General features: G+C 56.2%; 1 protein-coding gene across 3 annotated transcripts; it reads left to right on the top strand.

Annotated features, from left to right (window-relative positions):
• Positions 1–551: 551 nt before the first annotated feature.
• On the top strand, positions 552–8,472 carry CRYGN (crystallin gamma N). Of its 3 annotated transcripts, none has more exons than XR_015723775.1 (5): positions 552–880; positions 1,443–1,505; positions 3,445–3,693; positions 5,414–5,616; positions 8,244–8,335. XR_015723775.1 is itself a non-coding variant. In XM_087860685.1 (5 exons), the coding sequence occupies exons 2-5, from the start codon at positions 1,455–1,457 to the stop codon at positions 8,377–8,379; spliced, it is 582 nt and encodes a 193-aa protein (XP_087716811.1). In that variant the 5' UTR covers positions 553–880; positions 1,443–1,454; the 3' UTR covers positions 8,380–8,472. The 3 variants fall into 3 exon arrangements, 2 of the variants coding, with proteins under 2 accessions (XP_087716811.1, XP_045648247.1); XM_087860685.1 differs by having other exon boundaries at positions 553–880; positions 5,414–5,559; positions 8,244–8,472; XM_045792291.2 differs by lacking the exons at positions 552–880; positions 1,443–1,505 and adding an exon at positions 1,824–1,973 and having other exon boundaries at positions 5,414–5,559; positions 8,244–8,472.
• The last annotated feature ends 9,904 nt before the right edge of the window (positions 8,473–18,376 follow it).

Raw genomic sequence — 18,376 nt, forward strand, 5'->3', positions numbered from 1 at the left:
ATTCCCTGCCGAGCAGGGAGCCCAAATTGGGGCTGGACTCCAGGACTCCGGGATTATGACCCGAGCCAAAGGCAGAAGTTTGACTGAGCCACCCCGGCCCCCCTTCCTTGGTTCCTCTTACATGCATGCACATCTTTTAATGGCTAAACAAGCTGCTTGCCAGTCTGCAAACTCAGGAATGTTTCCTCCTGGAGCTCGGAGCCACCTCTTCAAAACGGAATCATCAAAGGAAATATCGCCCCACCTCCCAGTTTCCTGGGAGGAGAGGGCTGGCTTAGCCCCAGCTGTCACCTTACTTTGAATCATAAAACCTATCTCGCAGCGCAAAAATACAAGAAAATTAGCAATTTCTCTTAAGAACACACGTGTAGTGAGTTGCAGCTGCCTGTCCAGATAAAAAGGCTGAGATTTCCTCGTCTTTGAACTCTCTTTAGCACATGGCCTGTGATGCACATCACATTCGGGCTGAATGCTTATTTATTCAATAATACAACGGTTTTCTTCCTCTTCTACCTTTATGGACAGGCTTTTGGGGAGATTTTGGTTTTAATTCTATTTCCCCAACAGGGCCCGTGTCGGGAGGCAAACGGAATGTGTGGTTTGGCCAGTGTGGATGCCTGTGGGGGCAACAGCTGGGCCAGGCCCGCCTAGAGGCCTATCCTTGGACAGCCTCTCAGAACAGGGACAAGGTCACGCCTGTACCCCAAGAACTGCATGACCTCTTCTGAGCCTGAAGCATCTCATCTGTGAAATGGTGCTCAAAATTCTTTCCTGAAAGTGGAGAGACGATTCAGACTGTTCTCCACAGCACCCCCTCCTCATCCCCCAAGACCCACTGCCTCTGCCCTCCCTGAAGCCCCCTGGGGTCACCCCTGTGCAGGTGAGCTCTCTCTCCTTTGATCTCAGAGCCGGCCCCCAGCCCCAGCTGACCGCCCACCAGAGTCACTGTTTGATGTATACACATCTTATCCCCCCAGCCTAATCTGGGGGCTGCACATCTTGTGGGTTCAGTGTTGACTCTGCTCCCTTCACAAACAATCTTTGAGCCCTTGTTGAGTGCCAAGAACTTCTGTGCCCTGAGAGTCTCACGCTGCAATGGGGTTGCATGTTTCTGTAAACCCCTCCCTGTCGTCCAGGGTGGTCCGGGTGCAGAGCACTGTGGACCACCAGCGAGGGCTGCGGGGGCAGGGCAGGTAGCACGGAAAGGGATCGAGGATGAGCAATGATTGGGGGTGGGGGACAGCATTCAGAGAGCAAGAACGCAGGCGGGGAAAAGGAAGGGGAGGACAACCTGGCACAGAGATGGGGGGAGGGGAGTGGGCCACCAGCAACTGCGTGTCGTTGGAGTGGAAAGTGGAAAGTGGGGTTGGGAGCTAAGAGCAGAGCAGCAGGCGGGGGGGGGGGGGGGGGCGGCAATCAAGGGCTGTCTTCTTTGCCCCCAGGAGCTGGGTTCCATGCTTGGTTCAGAGGAAAACCTCAGTCACTGCTTGAGCGCGGGGAACCAGGTGAGAAAGGGAGGGGCGGGAGGTCCGGGAAGGTTCGGTGCCCAAGGAGGGAAGGAGGAGGGGCGGCACTGCTGCGGAACCGCAAGGTCGAGGGAGGCGGTGGGGCCCGGCGTGTGCGTGTGTGCGCGCACGTGTGTGTGCCCCTGACTCAGCAGGGCCGGCGGGCGGGGGTCGGAGGCCCAGGAGGCGGTGGGGCTGGCTGGAGCTCGCGGGGCCGCCGTGACCCCGCAGGCCCCCGACCGACCCCGGGCAGGGGGCGGAGCGCGCGGCCGGGCTCGCGGCGCCGGGGGTTCGGTCCTACCGACGGGGCGGGGCGGCCCCTTGCGGGTTAGGGCGCCGGACCAGCACTAACGCGCCGGGCAGCAAATCTTTTGTCCGGCGCGGCGCTGAGCCAGCAGGGCGGCCGCCGGCTATATAGGGGCCGGCCGCCGGCGGGGCGGGCACACCATGGCGCAGCGCTCGGGAAAGGTGAGTGGGGCCCCTCCCGGCCCGACGGTAACGGACGCCGCGGCGCGCGGCCCGGCACCCGCCGCCTTCCGCTGCTCCTGGTCCTCGGGAGGCAGGGACGAACTGTTACTTGAGGGGCCCTAAGCATCTGACAAACTGAGCAAAACTGGCAGAATTTCCTACCCGAACTGGGCGGCCTGGCCCTGGCGGAGGGCCTGTGCGGCGTGGGCGGTGGGAAGGTCCCCGTCTCCCACCGCCTCCAGCACTGGCTCTGGGGGCGGTTTGAGGGATCTTGGAATCCGGTGGGCGACCGGTTCCCCCTGAATCTCTCAGGACCATCGGCCAGACTTGTCTTGTGCAGGAAGGTGGCAAATTCGGATCCCCCCACCCGTTCTCTGCTCCCTCCCTTGGCTAATCTGGCAGCCTTTGGTCTCCAGTGGCTTCGGTCAAGGTTCGTGGGTGAGAACATAACTCAGTCTGCACAGGCTTGGTTATGCTTCAGTAACAAACAACCCCAAGAGCCCGTCATGCCCCTGCACACCCTCCCTCTCCTCCTCTGCCCCCCAGAGGGACAGGGAGAGCTGGGAAGTCACACCCTGGCTCTCAGAGCTTCTGCCCAGGGCACCCAGAAGGGTAGTCATCGGTGACAGGGCAAGTGATTACAGCAATTACCAGCCCCGGGGGCAACATTATTTGTACTTTGCCAGGGCCCTTCTAGGAGCACAATTCTAGAAACCCAAAGAGTTATTGCATGGTTGCAATTTCACGCTCCACGGCAGAAAATGAACTTTGGGGCCGATAAGTTTGTGTTGTGTAGTTAAGGGACAAGGAGAACCTGTCGGTGCTACGTTGCCGTAGGACACTGTGTCTAAACTGACCGCTGAGTTGGCAGTGTTCCAGCTCTGACACATGCCTGTCACCCAAAGGAGTGGCCCAGTAAACAAAGGGATGAGTTACATTGAAAAAAGCCCCCTTTTAAGCCAGTAATCCCCACACCAGGCCCTGACTTCTCCGTTGCATTCAGTCTCTTCCATTAAGGGGCCCAGTCTCAGGAGCCTGACTTTCTGAAAATTCAATGTTTGATTATGATGGTGGGGTTGTGGGTGAAATGCTTTCTCCCAAAAACACTTCCTGGGATGTTATGCTTTAACAATGAACAAAAACTGAGTTTAAAAAATGCAGTGGGAATTTGAAAAGGGCCTGTTTTCAAATGGGCCTGGGGACAAGGGGGGAATCCCTGTCCCCGTATGCCTTCTGAAATTTATCTGCTCAACCAAGAGCCCCCTTCCAGGTGGGGAGGGCCAGACCCTGGGTCTGACCTCAACCCACTATCCACGTGTTCTTTCACCCAGCTAACGGTGTTGAGCACCTACTGGGTACAGCGGACCTGGCAATCGGGGTTCAGTCAAGGATGTTGGATGCCAGGTGTCTGCTCCTAAGACTGTAAGGAGAGAAGCCCCTGACCCCAGGCCCTCTAATCTGGCCTTTCTAGATCATCCTCTATGAGGGCAAGCACTTCACCGGGAGGAAGCTGGAGGTCTACGGGGACTGTGACAACTTCCAGGACCGAGGTTTTATGAACCGGGTGAACTCCATCCGCGTGGAGAGTGGCGCCTGGGTCTGCTTCGATCATCCCGACTTCCGGGGCCAGCAGTTTATCCTGGAGCACGGAGACTACCCCGACTTCTTCCGTTGGAATGGCCACAATGACCACATGGGCTCCTGCCGCCCCATAGGAATGGTGAGTGGGCCTCCGGCTGGGGGCTTCCTGCCAGAGGGACCGAGGGTCAGTGCTGCTCAGACGTGGGACAGATAATCTGGGGGCACGGCCCTCCCCACTTTAAGATCTGATGAGGCTGTGGGATGTTTAAGATGGAGAGATGCCCCCATGCAGACCCGCCACTCCCCTGTGGGTGGGATGGCAACGGACCGAACTCGAGAGCCCATGCCAGATTTTAGACCTACATTTAGTGGCACGTATCAAGGAACCACCTCCAGTGTCCGATCCCAATGTCTTGCTGCATCTTCCACTTAAAATGCTGTTGGAAATATTAGAAGTTTGGATTTGCAACCAGATGGGGGAGAATTTAGCTAAAGCCAGGCTGACTTTGGGCCCAGGGTATCCACCCGTTCAGGTCATCTTGGAGTGCTTTTCAAGAGACGCTGATGCTCTGACCATGGAATGACTGAAGGAGGAGGCCTAAGTCACTAGCCAGTCCTTGGGAATTTGGGGGCAGGTCTCCTGGAGTCACACAAGTGGCTGTCATCTCACAGTGTGGCCTAGTGTGTGTAGGGAGAGCATAGGAGGGGTGTTACTACCCATGGTGAAGGACTGTTCATGTCTAGTAGCCCTTGGGGGGGGTGGGGTTGAGGACTGAGCATTCCCATTCCTTTGGCTTCTCCCAAGTTACGAGTGCCAGCTGAGCTGCTGGGAGGTCCACATGGTCAGGTGGGAAATGGCCGATTCCCGCACTAGAGTCTCATCAGAGTCTCAGCCGTGTGTCTCTGTAGGAGGACCTTTCCCCGGAAGTGGGGGCCAGGTGGTGCTAGTGAACATCTGATGAACCCCAGGGAGGGAATCTTGTGCGTGGGGGGTGGGGGGGGAGGGAGGGGGACTCTTTTCTATACCAGTTACAAAACCAGCCGGGCTTTGGCATCTCAAATTGTAAGAATGCTTTCTTAGTATTTCCACCAGGCCATAGACATTTGGAAAAAGGGATTAACGTGGCTGGCTCTGGATCTTGCATAATGCTATTTATATGAAAACTATCCTCGGTATTTTTCGAATGCTGTTCTCCTCAAGAGCTATCCTCAGGGCCAGCTGTGATGCAGACCCAGCCCCTGCCGCACCAGAGCCAGCCGGGAGCTGGCCCTCCTCTGACTTTTGGAAATGCAAGGAATCTTATAGGGGCTATGTACTGTCATCCCAGTGAGCCAGCAGGGATTTCAGCAAATGAGATCTCTGTTATTTGTTTTAGATTTTTGGCTTCGTGTTTTAATAAAAGGTTCTATTACAGTTTGTAAAATATTATCATGTAAAGGCTTGCCCCTGGCCTGCGGCCCCAGGGTGGGGATGAAGGGCAGAGGAATGCATTGGAGTGGCTGGGGCAGGGGTCCCCCAGTCCAGGCACCAGAGGGGAGCCCAGTGGCCCAGGCCCTGGTCAGAGCACGGCACTGTCTCCCAGGCAGTCTGGCCCTCTCTAACCCTTGGATTCTTTAGTTGAAGAAAGAATTGCTTGGACTGCTTCAGGGGCTTGGAAGCTTTTTAAAGGGATAGACCCCTTTCGTCCAGCCAGATCTCAAGGTGACGGAACAAGCAGAGTGCCGTGTTGATGCTTGTGCTGGAGTGGCGGGCCCTCACTGGCCCCCCAGGAGTTCCTAGCACACTGAGTTCTGTGTAGGGGAGGGAAACTCAGTGCCATGTACCTTCTTTCCTTCCTCCACTCCCACGGGGCCTGCAGCACGGGGAGAACTTCCGCCTGGAAATCTTCGAGGGCTGCAACTTCACTGGCCAGTGTCTGGAGTTCCAGGAAGACTGCCCTTTCCTACAGAGTCAGGGCTGGTCCAAGAACTGCGTCAACGCCATCAAGGTCTACGGGGACGGAGCGTGAGTGCAAGCCGCAAGGCCGGGGACCACAGTGCAGCCGGGCCCTGCACAAGCCAGGTGTGGCGGGCTGCAGGGTGGGTCAGACCCCAGCAGGGGGGGCAGCCTGGCCCCTGCCCTGGAGGCCCATTCCCTCCCTCAGCTACCTCCTCTACCCCAGTCGAGCAAGGAAGTGGCTTCCTGCATGGCTCAGTAAGGCCGTCCTGAGGAGACTTGGGCCCGCAGAGGCTCCACTCAGGGGGAGCAGACCTAGGGAGGTACTTTGCAAACTAATGGTTCTCTGTGATTAGACCGATCTCCTGGACTGTCCTTTGGTCTGCTCGAGCCAGGGGAAGCCTGCTCAGAGAAGGGTAGCCCTGCCCACCCTACACACCGCTCACTTACCTAGCAAAGTGGACCCCTGAGTTGGACCTCTCCTGCCAAGCGGGCAAACCCCCAGCACGCAGGCCTCCCAGGGGCATAGACATCATGGTGGCCCACTTTTGGTGGACAGACTGTGGCCAGTGGGAGGTTTGGCCCAGGCATAGAGGGCTTGTCCGCCCTTCCACAAGAGAGTCATCAGAACCCCGGGCCAGCCTGGATTCTGATGGCCCCTGCACACTTGTTTCCTTCCATCAGCCGTGGGCAGCCTATACACCGGTCGTGCTCAGCCCCCATGTCTTCATGGTGGCCATCTCCCATCTCCCGTGCACCGAGCCAGCGGATGGCGTTGCCTCCTTTTACAGAGGAGCTAGTTGAGGCTCAGAAAGTGACCTTGCCCGCTTGTGAGTGGGCAGCTGGGACTGCAGCCAGGTGTTTGGCCTCAAGTCTGTGTCTCTGGTCTAGAGCAGGGAGCTTCCCGAGACCTCAGCCCCATCCTGTCTGCGGAAGAGCCCTGCTCGGGTTCCGGGAACATGGCTCCTGTCACGGCAGCTTAGGGATCCAGTTGCTGTCTGTGTGTCTGAGGTTTGGGATCAGGGAACATCGAAGAGGTTCCAGACAGTGGTCACAGGAGAGACTGAATGAAAATAGTGGCTGAGCCAGAGGAAGAACTGGACCCCCCACCTTCCCCCCCTGGGGCAGCCTGACCCAGAGCCCAGGGCACCCCTGCCCCTCCCTGCTAGCTCTGTCACTCTGGTTCCCTCAGGATTCATTCTGTCATGTCTGCCTTTCTCTGCCTCTCAGAAACTCCCTGTTTGCCCTCAGTTGGTGGCACCCGGGGGCCTGGGGGGTTGAATTCCAGAACAACAGTCTGCCTGGAAAACTGCTGGCCAAATTGTGTCTCAGGAGGCGAAGTCACACCTTTGCATGGAAGGTGTCCTGAGACCTTGCTGCCACCCCTACACCCGCCCTGGGCAACCCCCGGGGCCTCTTGAGAAAAACGGTGGGAAGGTAGGAGCGAAGAGTTCCGACCACAGGGGCACGGGGTCTCCTGTAATTCTCGATTTACCCAAGAGGAGATGGAGACTCCGAGGCTGCGTGTGGCCAACCCCACGTTCAGACACAGGGCTCTGCTCTCCTCCCCACAGAGCCCTCACCCTTAGCCTTCTGTGACTTTAGTCAAAGGGGGAAAAAAAAGTAAGCCTTTGGCAAGGAGAAGCTTCCCGAAGGTGATGGCCTGGATCACCTGGTCTGGATGTGACCTCCTTCAGGGCCTTTCCTGGGGTCTGATGGGGGCTTCCAGAAATGGCTCCCTACCACCTCCCAGAGACCAGGAGTTGCTGTGCGTGGGCTCCCGAGTCAGCTCAGGATTGACCTGTCCCCACAGACCCATGTCATCTGGAGGGATATGTGCCACATCACTGTCCCTACTTCCTGCCCCTCAAGGGCACAGTCCCTGAGCTCCTGTGGATGGGCCAGGCCCCTTCCTTCCTTCCTCTTCATGCCCTGTCTGTCCCCAAAGTCACAGCAGGAAGCCCGGGAGCAGAGGTTTACTGAGGAGGCCCAGCCCATGGGCGTGGGGAGGTTGGGGGCAGGGGAAGGGGGCAGTTTGGGCACAGTGGAGGTCAGGGCGTAGGGAGGCTGGGGGTGTGGGAAAGCCGGGATAAACCAGGTCGGCCCTGAGCTCCCCTGCAGCTCACATGCTGGGCTTCTGTCATCATTCCTGACCCCTGACCCTTGTGCAGACTGCACGGGGCACCAGATGTGGCGTCAGGAGGGAGACGAGCCCACAGTGACAGGAGAGGGGAGCGCTGGGGGAGCTGCCCTAAGCAGGCCACTCAGTGGGCTGTGTGGCCTCGGGCTCGACGAGCTCATGGGTTCTGAGTCTGTGTCTCGGGGGGAGAGTTCCCTCAACTGCAGAGTGCTTTGGGGTAAGAGGGCAAGAACGGTTAGGGCCACAGCAGGAGCTCACTGCAAAGACAGAGTCAGAGCACCCCATGGCCTGGGCCCGGAGGGCCCCCAGCAACCAGATCTGGGTGTGTAGCCCCGCTTTGCTTCCCACGATGAAAAAGCTGTTTTCTATCTGTGGTGAGGGGGAAGGGAGCATCTGAAGTGGAGAGAGGCCAGCCTGAGAAAAGGCGGGCGTGACAAGTGAGGGGCAGCTGTCAGGCCGCAGTCCCCCCACACCTCTACCCCTCAGCTCAGGCTCCAGACCCCAGCAGGGCCAGGAGGGGTGGCGGGCTGGTGGGAGGTCTTCTCCCCCTGCCGGGAAGGGAGGGCGCCTGTACTCAGCAGCCCCCGGTCACCTGGCCTCCCTCTGACCCCAGGTGGGTCCTGTACGAGGAGCCCAACTACCGTGGCCGCATGTACCTGGTGGAGCGGGGGGACTTCCGCAGCTGCTCCGACTGGGAGGCCCACAACGCGCGCATCCAGTCGCTCCGCAGAGTGGTCAACTACTTCTAGCCCGCCAGGACCCCGGCCATGCCTGGGGATAGGGGCAGCCGCTTCCGGCCCCCCGGGGCTCAGACCCCCGGGAATAAAAATCAGAGACATGGAGAGCTGAGCTGGCCTGCGTGATTTCCCTGCCCCTTTCTGACCCAGGGCAGCCGGTGGGGCACCCAGGCCCCAGGCGGGAGGCTGCCAGAACTCAGGGCAGGGAGCTGGGGGGACCAGGAAGGGCGGCAGGGGCACTGTGAGGCACCCACTGGGGAACACAAGAGCTGGAAGGGATCTAAAGGTTACAGAGTCGAACGCTTTCCCTTTACTCATGAAAAGCCCATGCCCTGAATGGGGAAGGACAGCCCCTGGTCCCAGAGCAAGCTTCTGGTGGAGCCGGGGTAGGGCCCAGGCGCTTCCTCAGGCCCGGAGCCCTGGACCAGTTAGGGTGAAGGGGCGAGAAGTGCTGGGGGGTGGGGGAAGGTCCCAGGGGGTCTGCCGCGAGGCCGCTCCCTCCTGGCTGTGCCTCTCCCTGACTCAGCAGCTCGGGGCTGCCAGGCCATGTGGTCTGCTCTGCAGCCAAGAGCCTGACCCAGGGTTCATGAGTCTGCCTCTCCGGCTGATCTCAGCCTTGGGGCTTACCGGGAAGGCCCCTCTGAAAGGATGGGCTGGGCCTTAGGGACACATGGCCCCTTATGTCTTGTACTGGCGGCTTGGAAGATGCTCGAACACGTGGACTCGGAGGGAATGGAGGAGGAGACTTGGAAGGAGGCTTGGGGCTGAAGGGAGTGTAAAGCATGCTCACGGGGCTGGGCAGACCCAGGGCTCCCTTCTCCCCCTGGGTGAATCCATGGAACTTCTTCGTGGCCTGGGCCCTCTCCAGGACACCAGGTCCACCCTGTTGGGGGTGGGCTCGATGGAGAGGAGCACTGCCCCAGGGGCAGGGAGGAGCCTGTCCTGGAAGGTAGTGGGGTTTCTGGGAATAAAAGGGTCCTCGCTCAAGACACCTCCCCACCCACACTTCAGTGTCCAGCCTCCCCTCCCCGATGAGAGAGGATGGGAACCTTCCGCCTGCCTGAAACACCCCCACCACCACCAGAATCCTGAGCCACGGAGCAGCGTGGACTGACCCTGGCTGTTCAGATGGAGAGGGAGATGCTCCTTCCACACAGGTCCTGTCCTGTGGGCTGGGCTCCTGGGAACACAGGGGCACTGGACACTTGGACACTTTCATGGAGATGGGGACCCCAAAGATGTCTGTCTATTCCCCATTGCACCTGGACCGAGGTCCCTGGCTGGAAGAGGGACGGGGACTGCAGCAGCATGAATTGTTCCCAGGAGTTCTGACCATTGGCTCAAGCTCATGGTCCCGCTTTCCAAACCCCCACACTCTGATCCTGGGGTTCGCTGCCCCCCACAGTTTGCTTCTTGACTGGCCACGCAGGCTCCCACCCCTCCTCACCACACATCTTGCGTGTTCTTTTTCCAGTAGGGGAAAGGGGTCCCCACTGGGAAGGGCCCCTTCAGGCTGGCCACTCCCTCAGGACCCCTGTGGGAAAGTACTTGAACCCTGGGGTTAATACATAAACTGGAATTGAGCTGTGGACAGGCTGGGGGTGGTAGGGATGGAATTTAGGGAGGGAAACAGGGTCCCTGAAAGCAAGCCAGAAGTCTCCAGGGTTGGGTTCTGCCGAGGGTTCTGAGTAAGAGCAGATGGTTGTCCTGGGGGACTGTGAGGGTGCAGTTCCCCCATTTCCTAGGTTCCACCCCTGCGCCCCGCATCCCCCACTGAGACAGAAGTGAAAACGGTGAGTCGTCAAGAGCTCCCACAGTTCACCCCGAGCAATGACTGCCAAGATCTGGGTGGCAAAGGCATAGGGGCCCCACGAGTCTCCTGGGGGACCCCTCTAAGCAGAGGTTACACCACTGGGCGACCATCCACCTGCCCGGGATGCTATCCTGCCATTTGTACATGGCGTCCACGAAGGGTGTGCCCTGCACCCCGAACGCCCCGGTCCACCTCCTGCAGTCCAGAGAGTGGAGCCCTGGATGCCCCTGGCTCTGTGGGACTGAGGGCTGCCAGGTGCAGACCCTCTCCATCCAGACCCTCCCTCCACGAGAAGGCTCAGATCATGAACTTGAAGAAACCACCACAAACCGACAGCAAACCAGTTCACATCTCTAAGTGAACGAATCAACATTTAAGTACACCGGCACCGTGTCTGAGCTGGGAAGAGCCTTTGTATGAAATCATGCTCTTGTTTTTTCATTTTTCTGCCAGTTTGTTCCGGGAGGTGGAACTTTCTGTGTGAAGTCAGCCATGCAGGCCTCTGCTTGTGTGGGCCCTGCCCACGCCTAGGACCCAGTCCCTGCTCCACTGGCCCGTCAACCCTGCACCCAGGTCTGGGGCAGGAGGGTCAGTGGTTCCAGCTGGCCCCAGGCTTCTAGGGTCCCAGACCCCTTTACCTGCTGACGGTGGTGATGGCTACTGAGCATTTATCTAGCTCTGTAAGGTTACTTATTACATACACGAATCCCAAGATCATAATACTATCATCACCCCTGCAAACAAGGAGACAGTTTAAGCAACTTGCCCAAGGTCACACACAGTCAGGATGCAAACCCAGATCTGGCTACCTCTCTGCTCCCAACCAGCCGACCATACTGCTCCACACGTTTGTGGGTTGAGGTGGATTTTACAATCGTTAAAGTGTCACCCCACCCAGTAGCAATCACAGGCTCAAAGCACCGTCCCCTGCACTCAGCCACACTCCCTGTGACGGGGAGCAAGGGAAGCAGGGCTCCTTACCCTGGAGCGGGGCATGTGGGGAGAAGCAGGACCGGCCTTCTGCAGCCACGGTACGAACCGGGAGCAAAGCCCCATAGGCAGCTCGGGCTGCAGGAACAAATACCACCACCGTGGGCTTCTCCCCATCTGGAGGCTGGAAGTCCAAGGTCAAGGGGCCACAGGATGGGTTTCTCCAGAGGCCTCTCTCCTTGGCTTCAGACAGCTGCCTTCCCCGAGCGTCTTCACAGGGCCCTCCCTCTGTGTGCGTCGGTGTCCTGATCTCTTCATATGGGGGTGCCGGTCACTTTGGATTAGGGTCCACCTGAACTACCTCAATTTAACTTAATTGCACCTTTAAAGATCCTGTCTCCAGACAGTCACATTCTGAGGTTCTGAGGGTTAGGACGTAGGAATTTGGGGGGCATACATTTCAGCCCATAACACAAACCAAACAGCCTCAGGCCTCAGTGAGTGAAGTGAGTGCAAACCTATATGTTGTTCCAACTGTATACAGTTGTAAAAGCCAAGCAAGTAACCCATGAGAAGGTGCTGTGTGAATACGGGTCCTCGTAGTAAGGCACGGCACAAGGTCACCCTGTACGCGGGGACGCAGGGAGAAGCAACTGCATCACGTGGGAGCACGAGGAGCCAGTACTCCCTACGCTGTGACCTCAGACAGGTCACTGCCCCTTGCCTCAGTTTCCCCTGCCGTACAGTGGGGATGGCCACAGCACCCCCTCCTAGGGATTACATGAGAACTGCTGATTGAGGAAGCCCTCCCACGGGTCTAGTTCTCCAGAAGCCGGGCGGGGCGGGCGGGGGGGAGTGGAGCAGGCCTGGTGGCCCTTCCCAGTGTTCCAGAGGTTTCTCCTGAACTTGTCCCCTCTCCCCGGCACTGAGGAATAGCGGCACCTCATTAACGGGTGATTTAATGCTTCACCAAAAGGCTTGTGCTCCTGGGTGACCTCCAGCCCCTACTCCCTAATCTGTCAGCAAATCTGCTTTCTGTATGAAAGAGGAAAAACAAGATTCCCACCACAGTGCTTGTGGGCAGCTTGTAATTTGTCTGAAGTCGGTCCAGGGGGCTGGTAGACTGAAGGCCAGTGCCTCCGAGGAGAGTCACACATGCTTCACATGCTTCTGTCCCCACGCTGCGGTTTGGGAGGCCCGGGCTCTCTCAGAGCCATCCCTCTGGCCGCAGCCCGCGGCCCCCTGCCGACCGGGACCCGCTGTTCAACAGGCCCAGGCAGACCACAGGACAAAACTCCCTTTGAAGACGCAGATGTTCCCCGCCTGCAGGGGGCTGGCCCGGGTGTTCTGTCGGCGCATTCCTCCCCCCCCTGCAGGTGACCCAGCTGTCCCCTGCACCCTTGGGGACTCAGCACAGTCTCTGCTGAAGGCCTCCTGTCTCTGCCTTTGCTCCACGACGTATGTTTGTTCCCCTCAAGAAACCACATGGGGTTTCCATTAAAACCTGCGGAACGTTGCCCTGGATTCCAGTTTGGGCAGATGGAGATGTCCCGCGGACGATGGTGGCAAACGTGCTCCCTGCCACGGAACCGAACGCTGAGAAGTGGGTCGGACGGGAGTCTGAGGTGCTGCAGGTTTTGCTGCAAACACAAAAGTCTAGCTCCTCGTTGCTGGGGTGGTGATTTGGATAGGACAGACCCTCCCGGGTTCTAGAGGACCCTGGGGTGCTACCTGCCCGCACTGCCCCTGACCTGAGGAATCTGTCCCCCTGTTCTTGTTCTTCGGCTCCCCATCGAACGCTGAGGGAACGGAGAGTGCACAAGGCGACATTCCTTCCATGGGGTGGCTCAGGGAGCCGGGTGAGAATGGCTGAACCCCAGCTTCCTGAGCCCCAGCCCCCGATCAGCTGCACTGGCGTCTGGGGGCAGCCTGGCGATGCAAGAGGAAGGGGCTCGCACCCCAGGCTGTGAAGCCTGAACACGTAAAGTGAGCATTTTTGTAAATAGGCTCTTGGTTCCCCGGCTGCCTGCGGCTAAGACCCTCTTTGGAATCAGTGACTGAAAACCTCCCTGAGAGTCCAGCTGACGCTGCTCCTTGGCGTGGGCTTCATGTGAGAGGGCACGGCGGGGTGGGGGGGGGCTCCCTGAAACTCGGGGTGGGGGTGGGGCTCCCTGAAACTCGGGGTGGGTGGGGGGAGCAGGCCCAGCGTCAGAGGTGAGCACCCTGCTCCTGGCCCACGCATGCCCAGCACCCCCAGGGCAGCAGGCTCTGGGAGAGTGGAGGGCAGGGGCCCCGTGGGTGAGCCATCGGCCGGGAAGGAGCGTCCCAGTTCAGCCAGAGTGGGCTTGGCCTTTGTGTAGGACTGCTGTCACTGGGGATCAAAGTTCATTGGGCAGGAAGACCGAACCACACCCTCTCTTCGCCCATCTTGCCTGGCCCCCAACATCCAAAACAGGGAGCCCACCACTTGGGGCTGAGAAAGTTGTCTCCTGGGTCCCTTTCCCATAGAGGATTTGGGAGGCTGCCCTGGGTGCCAGACATGGGGAGCATGGGGATCACAGTGGGGCCCAGTCCACCCTGGGTCCCGGGATTCCTGAACCACGTGGACAGAAAGGGCCGCAGGAACAGGCACCACCCAGGAAATGGGGCTACCGGCCAGAAATCCCTTCCTTTTTTTTTTTTTTTAAGATTTTATTCATTTATTTGATAGAGAGAGAGCCAGCCAGCAAGAGAGGGAACACAAGCAGGGGGAGTGGGAGAGGAAGAAGCAGGCTCCCAGCAGAGCAGGGAGCCCGATGCGGGGCTCGATCCCAGGATTCTGGGATCACACCCTGAGCCGAAGGCAGAGGCTTAACAGACTGAGCCACCCAGGCGCCCCAGGGAGTATCTATCTTATTCAAAAAATAAGAGAAAGTCTGTGAAGACATCTTTGGGATTTTGAAAAAGGTAAAAGAAAAAAAGGTGAGGCCAGCATAAGGTTAGCATCCACAACATGACATGGGGTACAAAGTCCTGATTCATTGCTACAGCAGCCTCTTGACTGGCCCAAGCAACCAGGGGAACAGCATCGGTACCATGACACAGAGTCCAAAAGATAAAAAGAAACCTCTGTCCCAGGAGGAGCCCAGCCATTCCTGGGACACTGGCCAAAGAGAAATTTCTTCCACGGGTCCTCGGGACCCATGCTGCAATCCACAGGCAGCATCCACAAGCATCCCTCTTGCAAAGAAAACAACAAGTTCCCTAGGATTTTTGCTAATAATGCCCCATAGGGCTAGGCTGATGGCATCATGCCAAAGTAAACTTTCTGTGGGGGCGAATATTTTTGCATCACTTGTTTACATAGGGACATTTAGCTAATTCTCAGTGAATCTAATTGAGCTGTTAAAGCAGGACCTAGCCATCCTTCGTTATCAGTTTCTACTAATGATAACAACACAACTAATATTTATTGAGCAATTATTATGCCCCAGACACTGTGCTAAACCAGCTTTATATGTGATGAACTGGGTATGTTATTCTCTCTCTTTTATAGTTGAAGAAATCGATTTAAAAGATTATCGTAACTTGCCAAAGTTGCACCATTGTTGCAAAAGACGCAAAATGCCCCAACCATCTGACTCTGGAGCCTGCACCTGACTCCTGCCTCTGGCCCCACCGCAGTGGCCTTCCCATCTTTCTGACTAAACCTGTGTGGGGGTCATTATATACAACTGAAATGGCTCTGTCGAGTTGAACATCAATATTTTCTTTTAAAACAATGCTGTCAGAGACCCACTAATTCACAACCCCCAATGGGCCATATTTCTCTAGTGTGAAAAACACTAGTCAACAAAGTCCTAAGGAGATGTGACAGATATGGTAGACTAGCTGATCCAATCCCAGTTTGCTCCCCTGGCCTGTCCTCACTAACACATCTGAGAAAGCCAGCTAGTCTTTTCCCTGCCTCCCTTGCCTGGACACAGCTCTGGGACATAGCCATGGGAAAAAGCTCCGGGCAATGAGATGAAAGCCAAAGACTGTTAAAACGACTTCTAAAAAGCTTTTGCTGTCTTGATAAAAAGTCCCTTTCCCCTGGCTTCTTGCCTGAAATGAAGATGTGATGCCAGGAGCTCAGGCAGCCTTCTTGTAATTATGAGAGCAAAGAAGAGAGACTCTGGCTCCAACCTCATTAAGTTGCTGAACCAGGGTCAGCAGCCACCCTTCTTGTTATGTTAGAGAAATTAACCTCTATTTATTTTGCCAGTCTTAGGTTTTCTTTCTTTTTCTTTTATTTTTTTTAAGATTTCTATTTTGGGGGCACCTGGGTGGCTCAGTTGGTTAAGTGTCTGCCTTCAGCTTGGGTAGTGATCCCAGGGTCCTGGGATGGAGCCTCACATTGGGCTCCCTCCTCAGCAGGGGGCCTGCTTCTCCCTCTGCCTCTGCTCCTCCCCCCTGCTCATGCTCTCTGTCTAATAAATAAAATCTTTTTTAAAAAAGATTTATTTTTTTTTAAGATTTTTTTATGTATGTATGTGTTTAGCGAGGGTGCAAGCAGGGGGAGGGGCAAAGGGAGAGGTAGAGAATTTACATCAAAAATCTGGAGAACATGGGAATGGATTTTGAGGGTGCTTGGCCAAGTAGAAGGAACACGATTCTGGATCCTATTGAGGGTATGGAGAAGACGATCCTGTGTTTGACTTGATGGCTTGGGGACTGTGGTCTGTGTTCTAACAACTTAGTGGACTGGCCGATGCCAACTGATGGCCTTGAAATGACACAGAAAGGCTAGGAGCCCTTGCATAACACGAGCACTTGATTCTAGGCCTGTGGGAGAGAGGAATGCCGAGTCGGATCCACTCACGTGTACCCACACCACCCACCCCTTGCAGGCACCCTGAGGGCACCCATTTGATTCCACCCCCGCCCCCGCCTTGCCACAGGAATAAACTGGTGATGGAAGTTCCAGAATCTTTAAAAAGGCTGTCTCTACTGGCTGTCAGAGGGGCTGTGATGGAAAGGTCTGGTTTCTGAGGGGGTGGAGGGGCACCTACTGGGAGGTGCGGTGGGTCGGGTCTCAGAGTATAAGGCGGGGGCGGAGCTTGGTTCTCTGGGAGCCCTGTCACCTTCCAAGCTCCTGGGCTCTGGGTCACTAACAGGGATCTCCCGGAGTTAAATCACTAAGCGATCCACCGAAGTCACCCTTGATCTGCACGGTCAGGAAGGTGTTTGAGGCAACATGTGAGAGACTCACACAATTCCCAGACCTGGTTCTTCGGAGTGGGGGGACCACACACCTGGAGGAAGATGCCTGCCACAACCCACAACGTCGCAGGTGTCTCCTGTGACTTCTTCCTAGTTTTTAAAAGTTGGGCCTTGGGTCGTTTCCTCAGATAAAGATGCAGGGGGAAGCTAAATAGATACTTTAACTTTAAAAAAAAAATATTTATTCGAGAGAGAGAGAGAGAGCAGGAGCGGGGGGGGGGGGGCAGAGGGAGAAGCAGACACCCCGCTGAGCAGGGGACCCTGAGATCATGACCTGAGCCAAAGGCAGAGGCTTAACCAATGGAGCCACCTAGGTACCCCTAAGTACTTCAGCTTTTAAGGGTTCCCCACGTGTGAGTGAATGTGAGGATGACCAGCAAAATGTGGCAGGGCATCGAGGGGGAGCTGTGGCATTGGCTGAGGGGTCTACACTGACCCCCAGGGGAAATGTTGCTCCCACAGTGATAGGCCATCCCTGTGGAGGTGTGTGGGTCTGGCCCACTGCCTGGGCTCCCGCCCAGCCTCTGCTCTGCTAGCTGGGTGAGCCTGGGAGAGTTACCTAATGTGTCTCTGTGTCTCCATTTCCCTACGGTAAGATGGGATGTTAATAGTACCTCTTCGAAACGTTATTATGAAGGGGCGCCTGGCTGGCTCTGTCGGTAGAGACTGCGACTCTTGACCTCAGAGTTGTGAGTTTAAACCCCACATTAGGGGGTGCCTGGGTGGCACAGCGGTTAAGCGTCTGCCTTCAGCTCAGGGCGTGATCCCTGCGTTATGGGATCGAGGCCCACATCAGGCTCCTCCGCTAGGAGCCTGCTTCTTCCTCTCCCACTCCCCCTGCTTGTGTTCCCTCTCTCGCTGGCTGTCTCTATCTCTTTCGAATAAATAAATAAAATCCTTAAAAAAAAAATAAACCCCACATTAGGCATAGAGATTACTTAAAAAAAAAAGATTATTGTGAGGATAATGAAATAAGACATGTAAAGCACTTGTAACACGTTCTAGCATATTCTAAGTGCTCAATAAATATTATTATTACCATTCTGATCGTCATACTCAGCAACAAAGATGAACAGGACACAATGACAACCGTACACAGGCAGGCCACCAAGGACTCAAGCCTCTCAGGAATAAAGGTTGGGGTCTCCACAATCTCATCTGGCAGAGATGGGACCCAGAAGCTAGGGGACCAGCAACAGGTCATGGGGACAGATGACACATATGTCATTTCTAGAAACAAGAATGGCAGCCTCTCCCCTGTATTTCTTGCCTGCTGTGTCACATACAATGTTCTTCTTTTAAAATGTTCTTTAAAATGTTTAAAATGTTCTTCTCTCTGTAGGTAATGTAGGCTTTCGGTGTTTGATTTTATTTCGTCCACAGGTTGTAGAATATTAAGACAGTATGTAGTTCAGACGTGAACATACTCAGCGTTCTTGGACTCAGAGATGGGCCTCCATCCCACATCACTTCAGAGCCTGGTGCATTGTCACCTGTTGGGAATGGGACAGGGCGTGTGTGGTTCACATGGGGCGGTCACTGTAAAGTAGGGCATTTGGGGATGTGACCATGGAAAGAACGGAGGATTGCTGATGCTGATGGGGCAGAGGTCACAGGGGACTGCTCCCAACCAAATAAAACTCAGTGTAGGCAGTTAACTTTTCTCTCCTTGGAAATGAAATCTGGTGCCAAATCACACCGGGAGAGAAGGCTGGAGCCAGGTCAACTCGTAACAGCATCCTACCAACAAATTCCACGAGTTCTGGCTGCTGAGACCCCAACATTTCCCTAGTTCTTTCCTTTACTCTGGATGCTCGTCTCATCCTTCACTTGATATCCTTTTGACAAATCCCCTTCTCTTGCCAGTTCACTTTGTTTCTCTCACCACAGTCAAAGAAACCCGACTGACACCAGCTTGCTCCCCCTCGCTGCTCCCAGCAAAATAAAGGCAGGTCTGGAGTTAGTGTCTCAGCTGGCCCTGGCTTCCACTCGGAAACACACGAAATTCATGTAAAATACCCA

This window comes from Ursus americanus, chromosome 3 (assembly GCF_024610735.1).
Source record: "Ursus americanus isolate L20-20 chromosome 3, mUrsAme1.1.p, whole genome shotgun sequence".
In the NCBI taxonomy this organism is placed as follows: Eukaryota; Metazoa; Chordata; class Mammalia; order Carnivora; family Ursidae; genus Ursus; species Ursus americanus.

Bases quoted from the DNA above. Each gene is read 5' to 3' on its own strand.
- CRYGN (XM_087860685.1), top strand. From the start codon at position 1,455: ATGCTTGGTTCAGAGGAAAACCTCAGTCACTGCTTGAGCGCGGGGAAC. The intron at 1,506-3,444 runs GTGAGAAAGGGA...TGGCCTTTCTAG, and splicing joins GCTTGAGCGCGGGGAACCAG to ATCATCCTCTATGAGGGCAA. The intron at 3,694-5,413 runs GTGAGTGGGCCT...CGGGGCCTGCAG, and splicing joins CCTGCCGCCCCATAGGAATG to CACGGGGAGAACTTCCGCCT.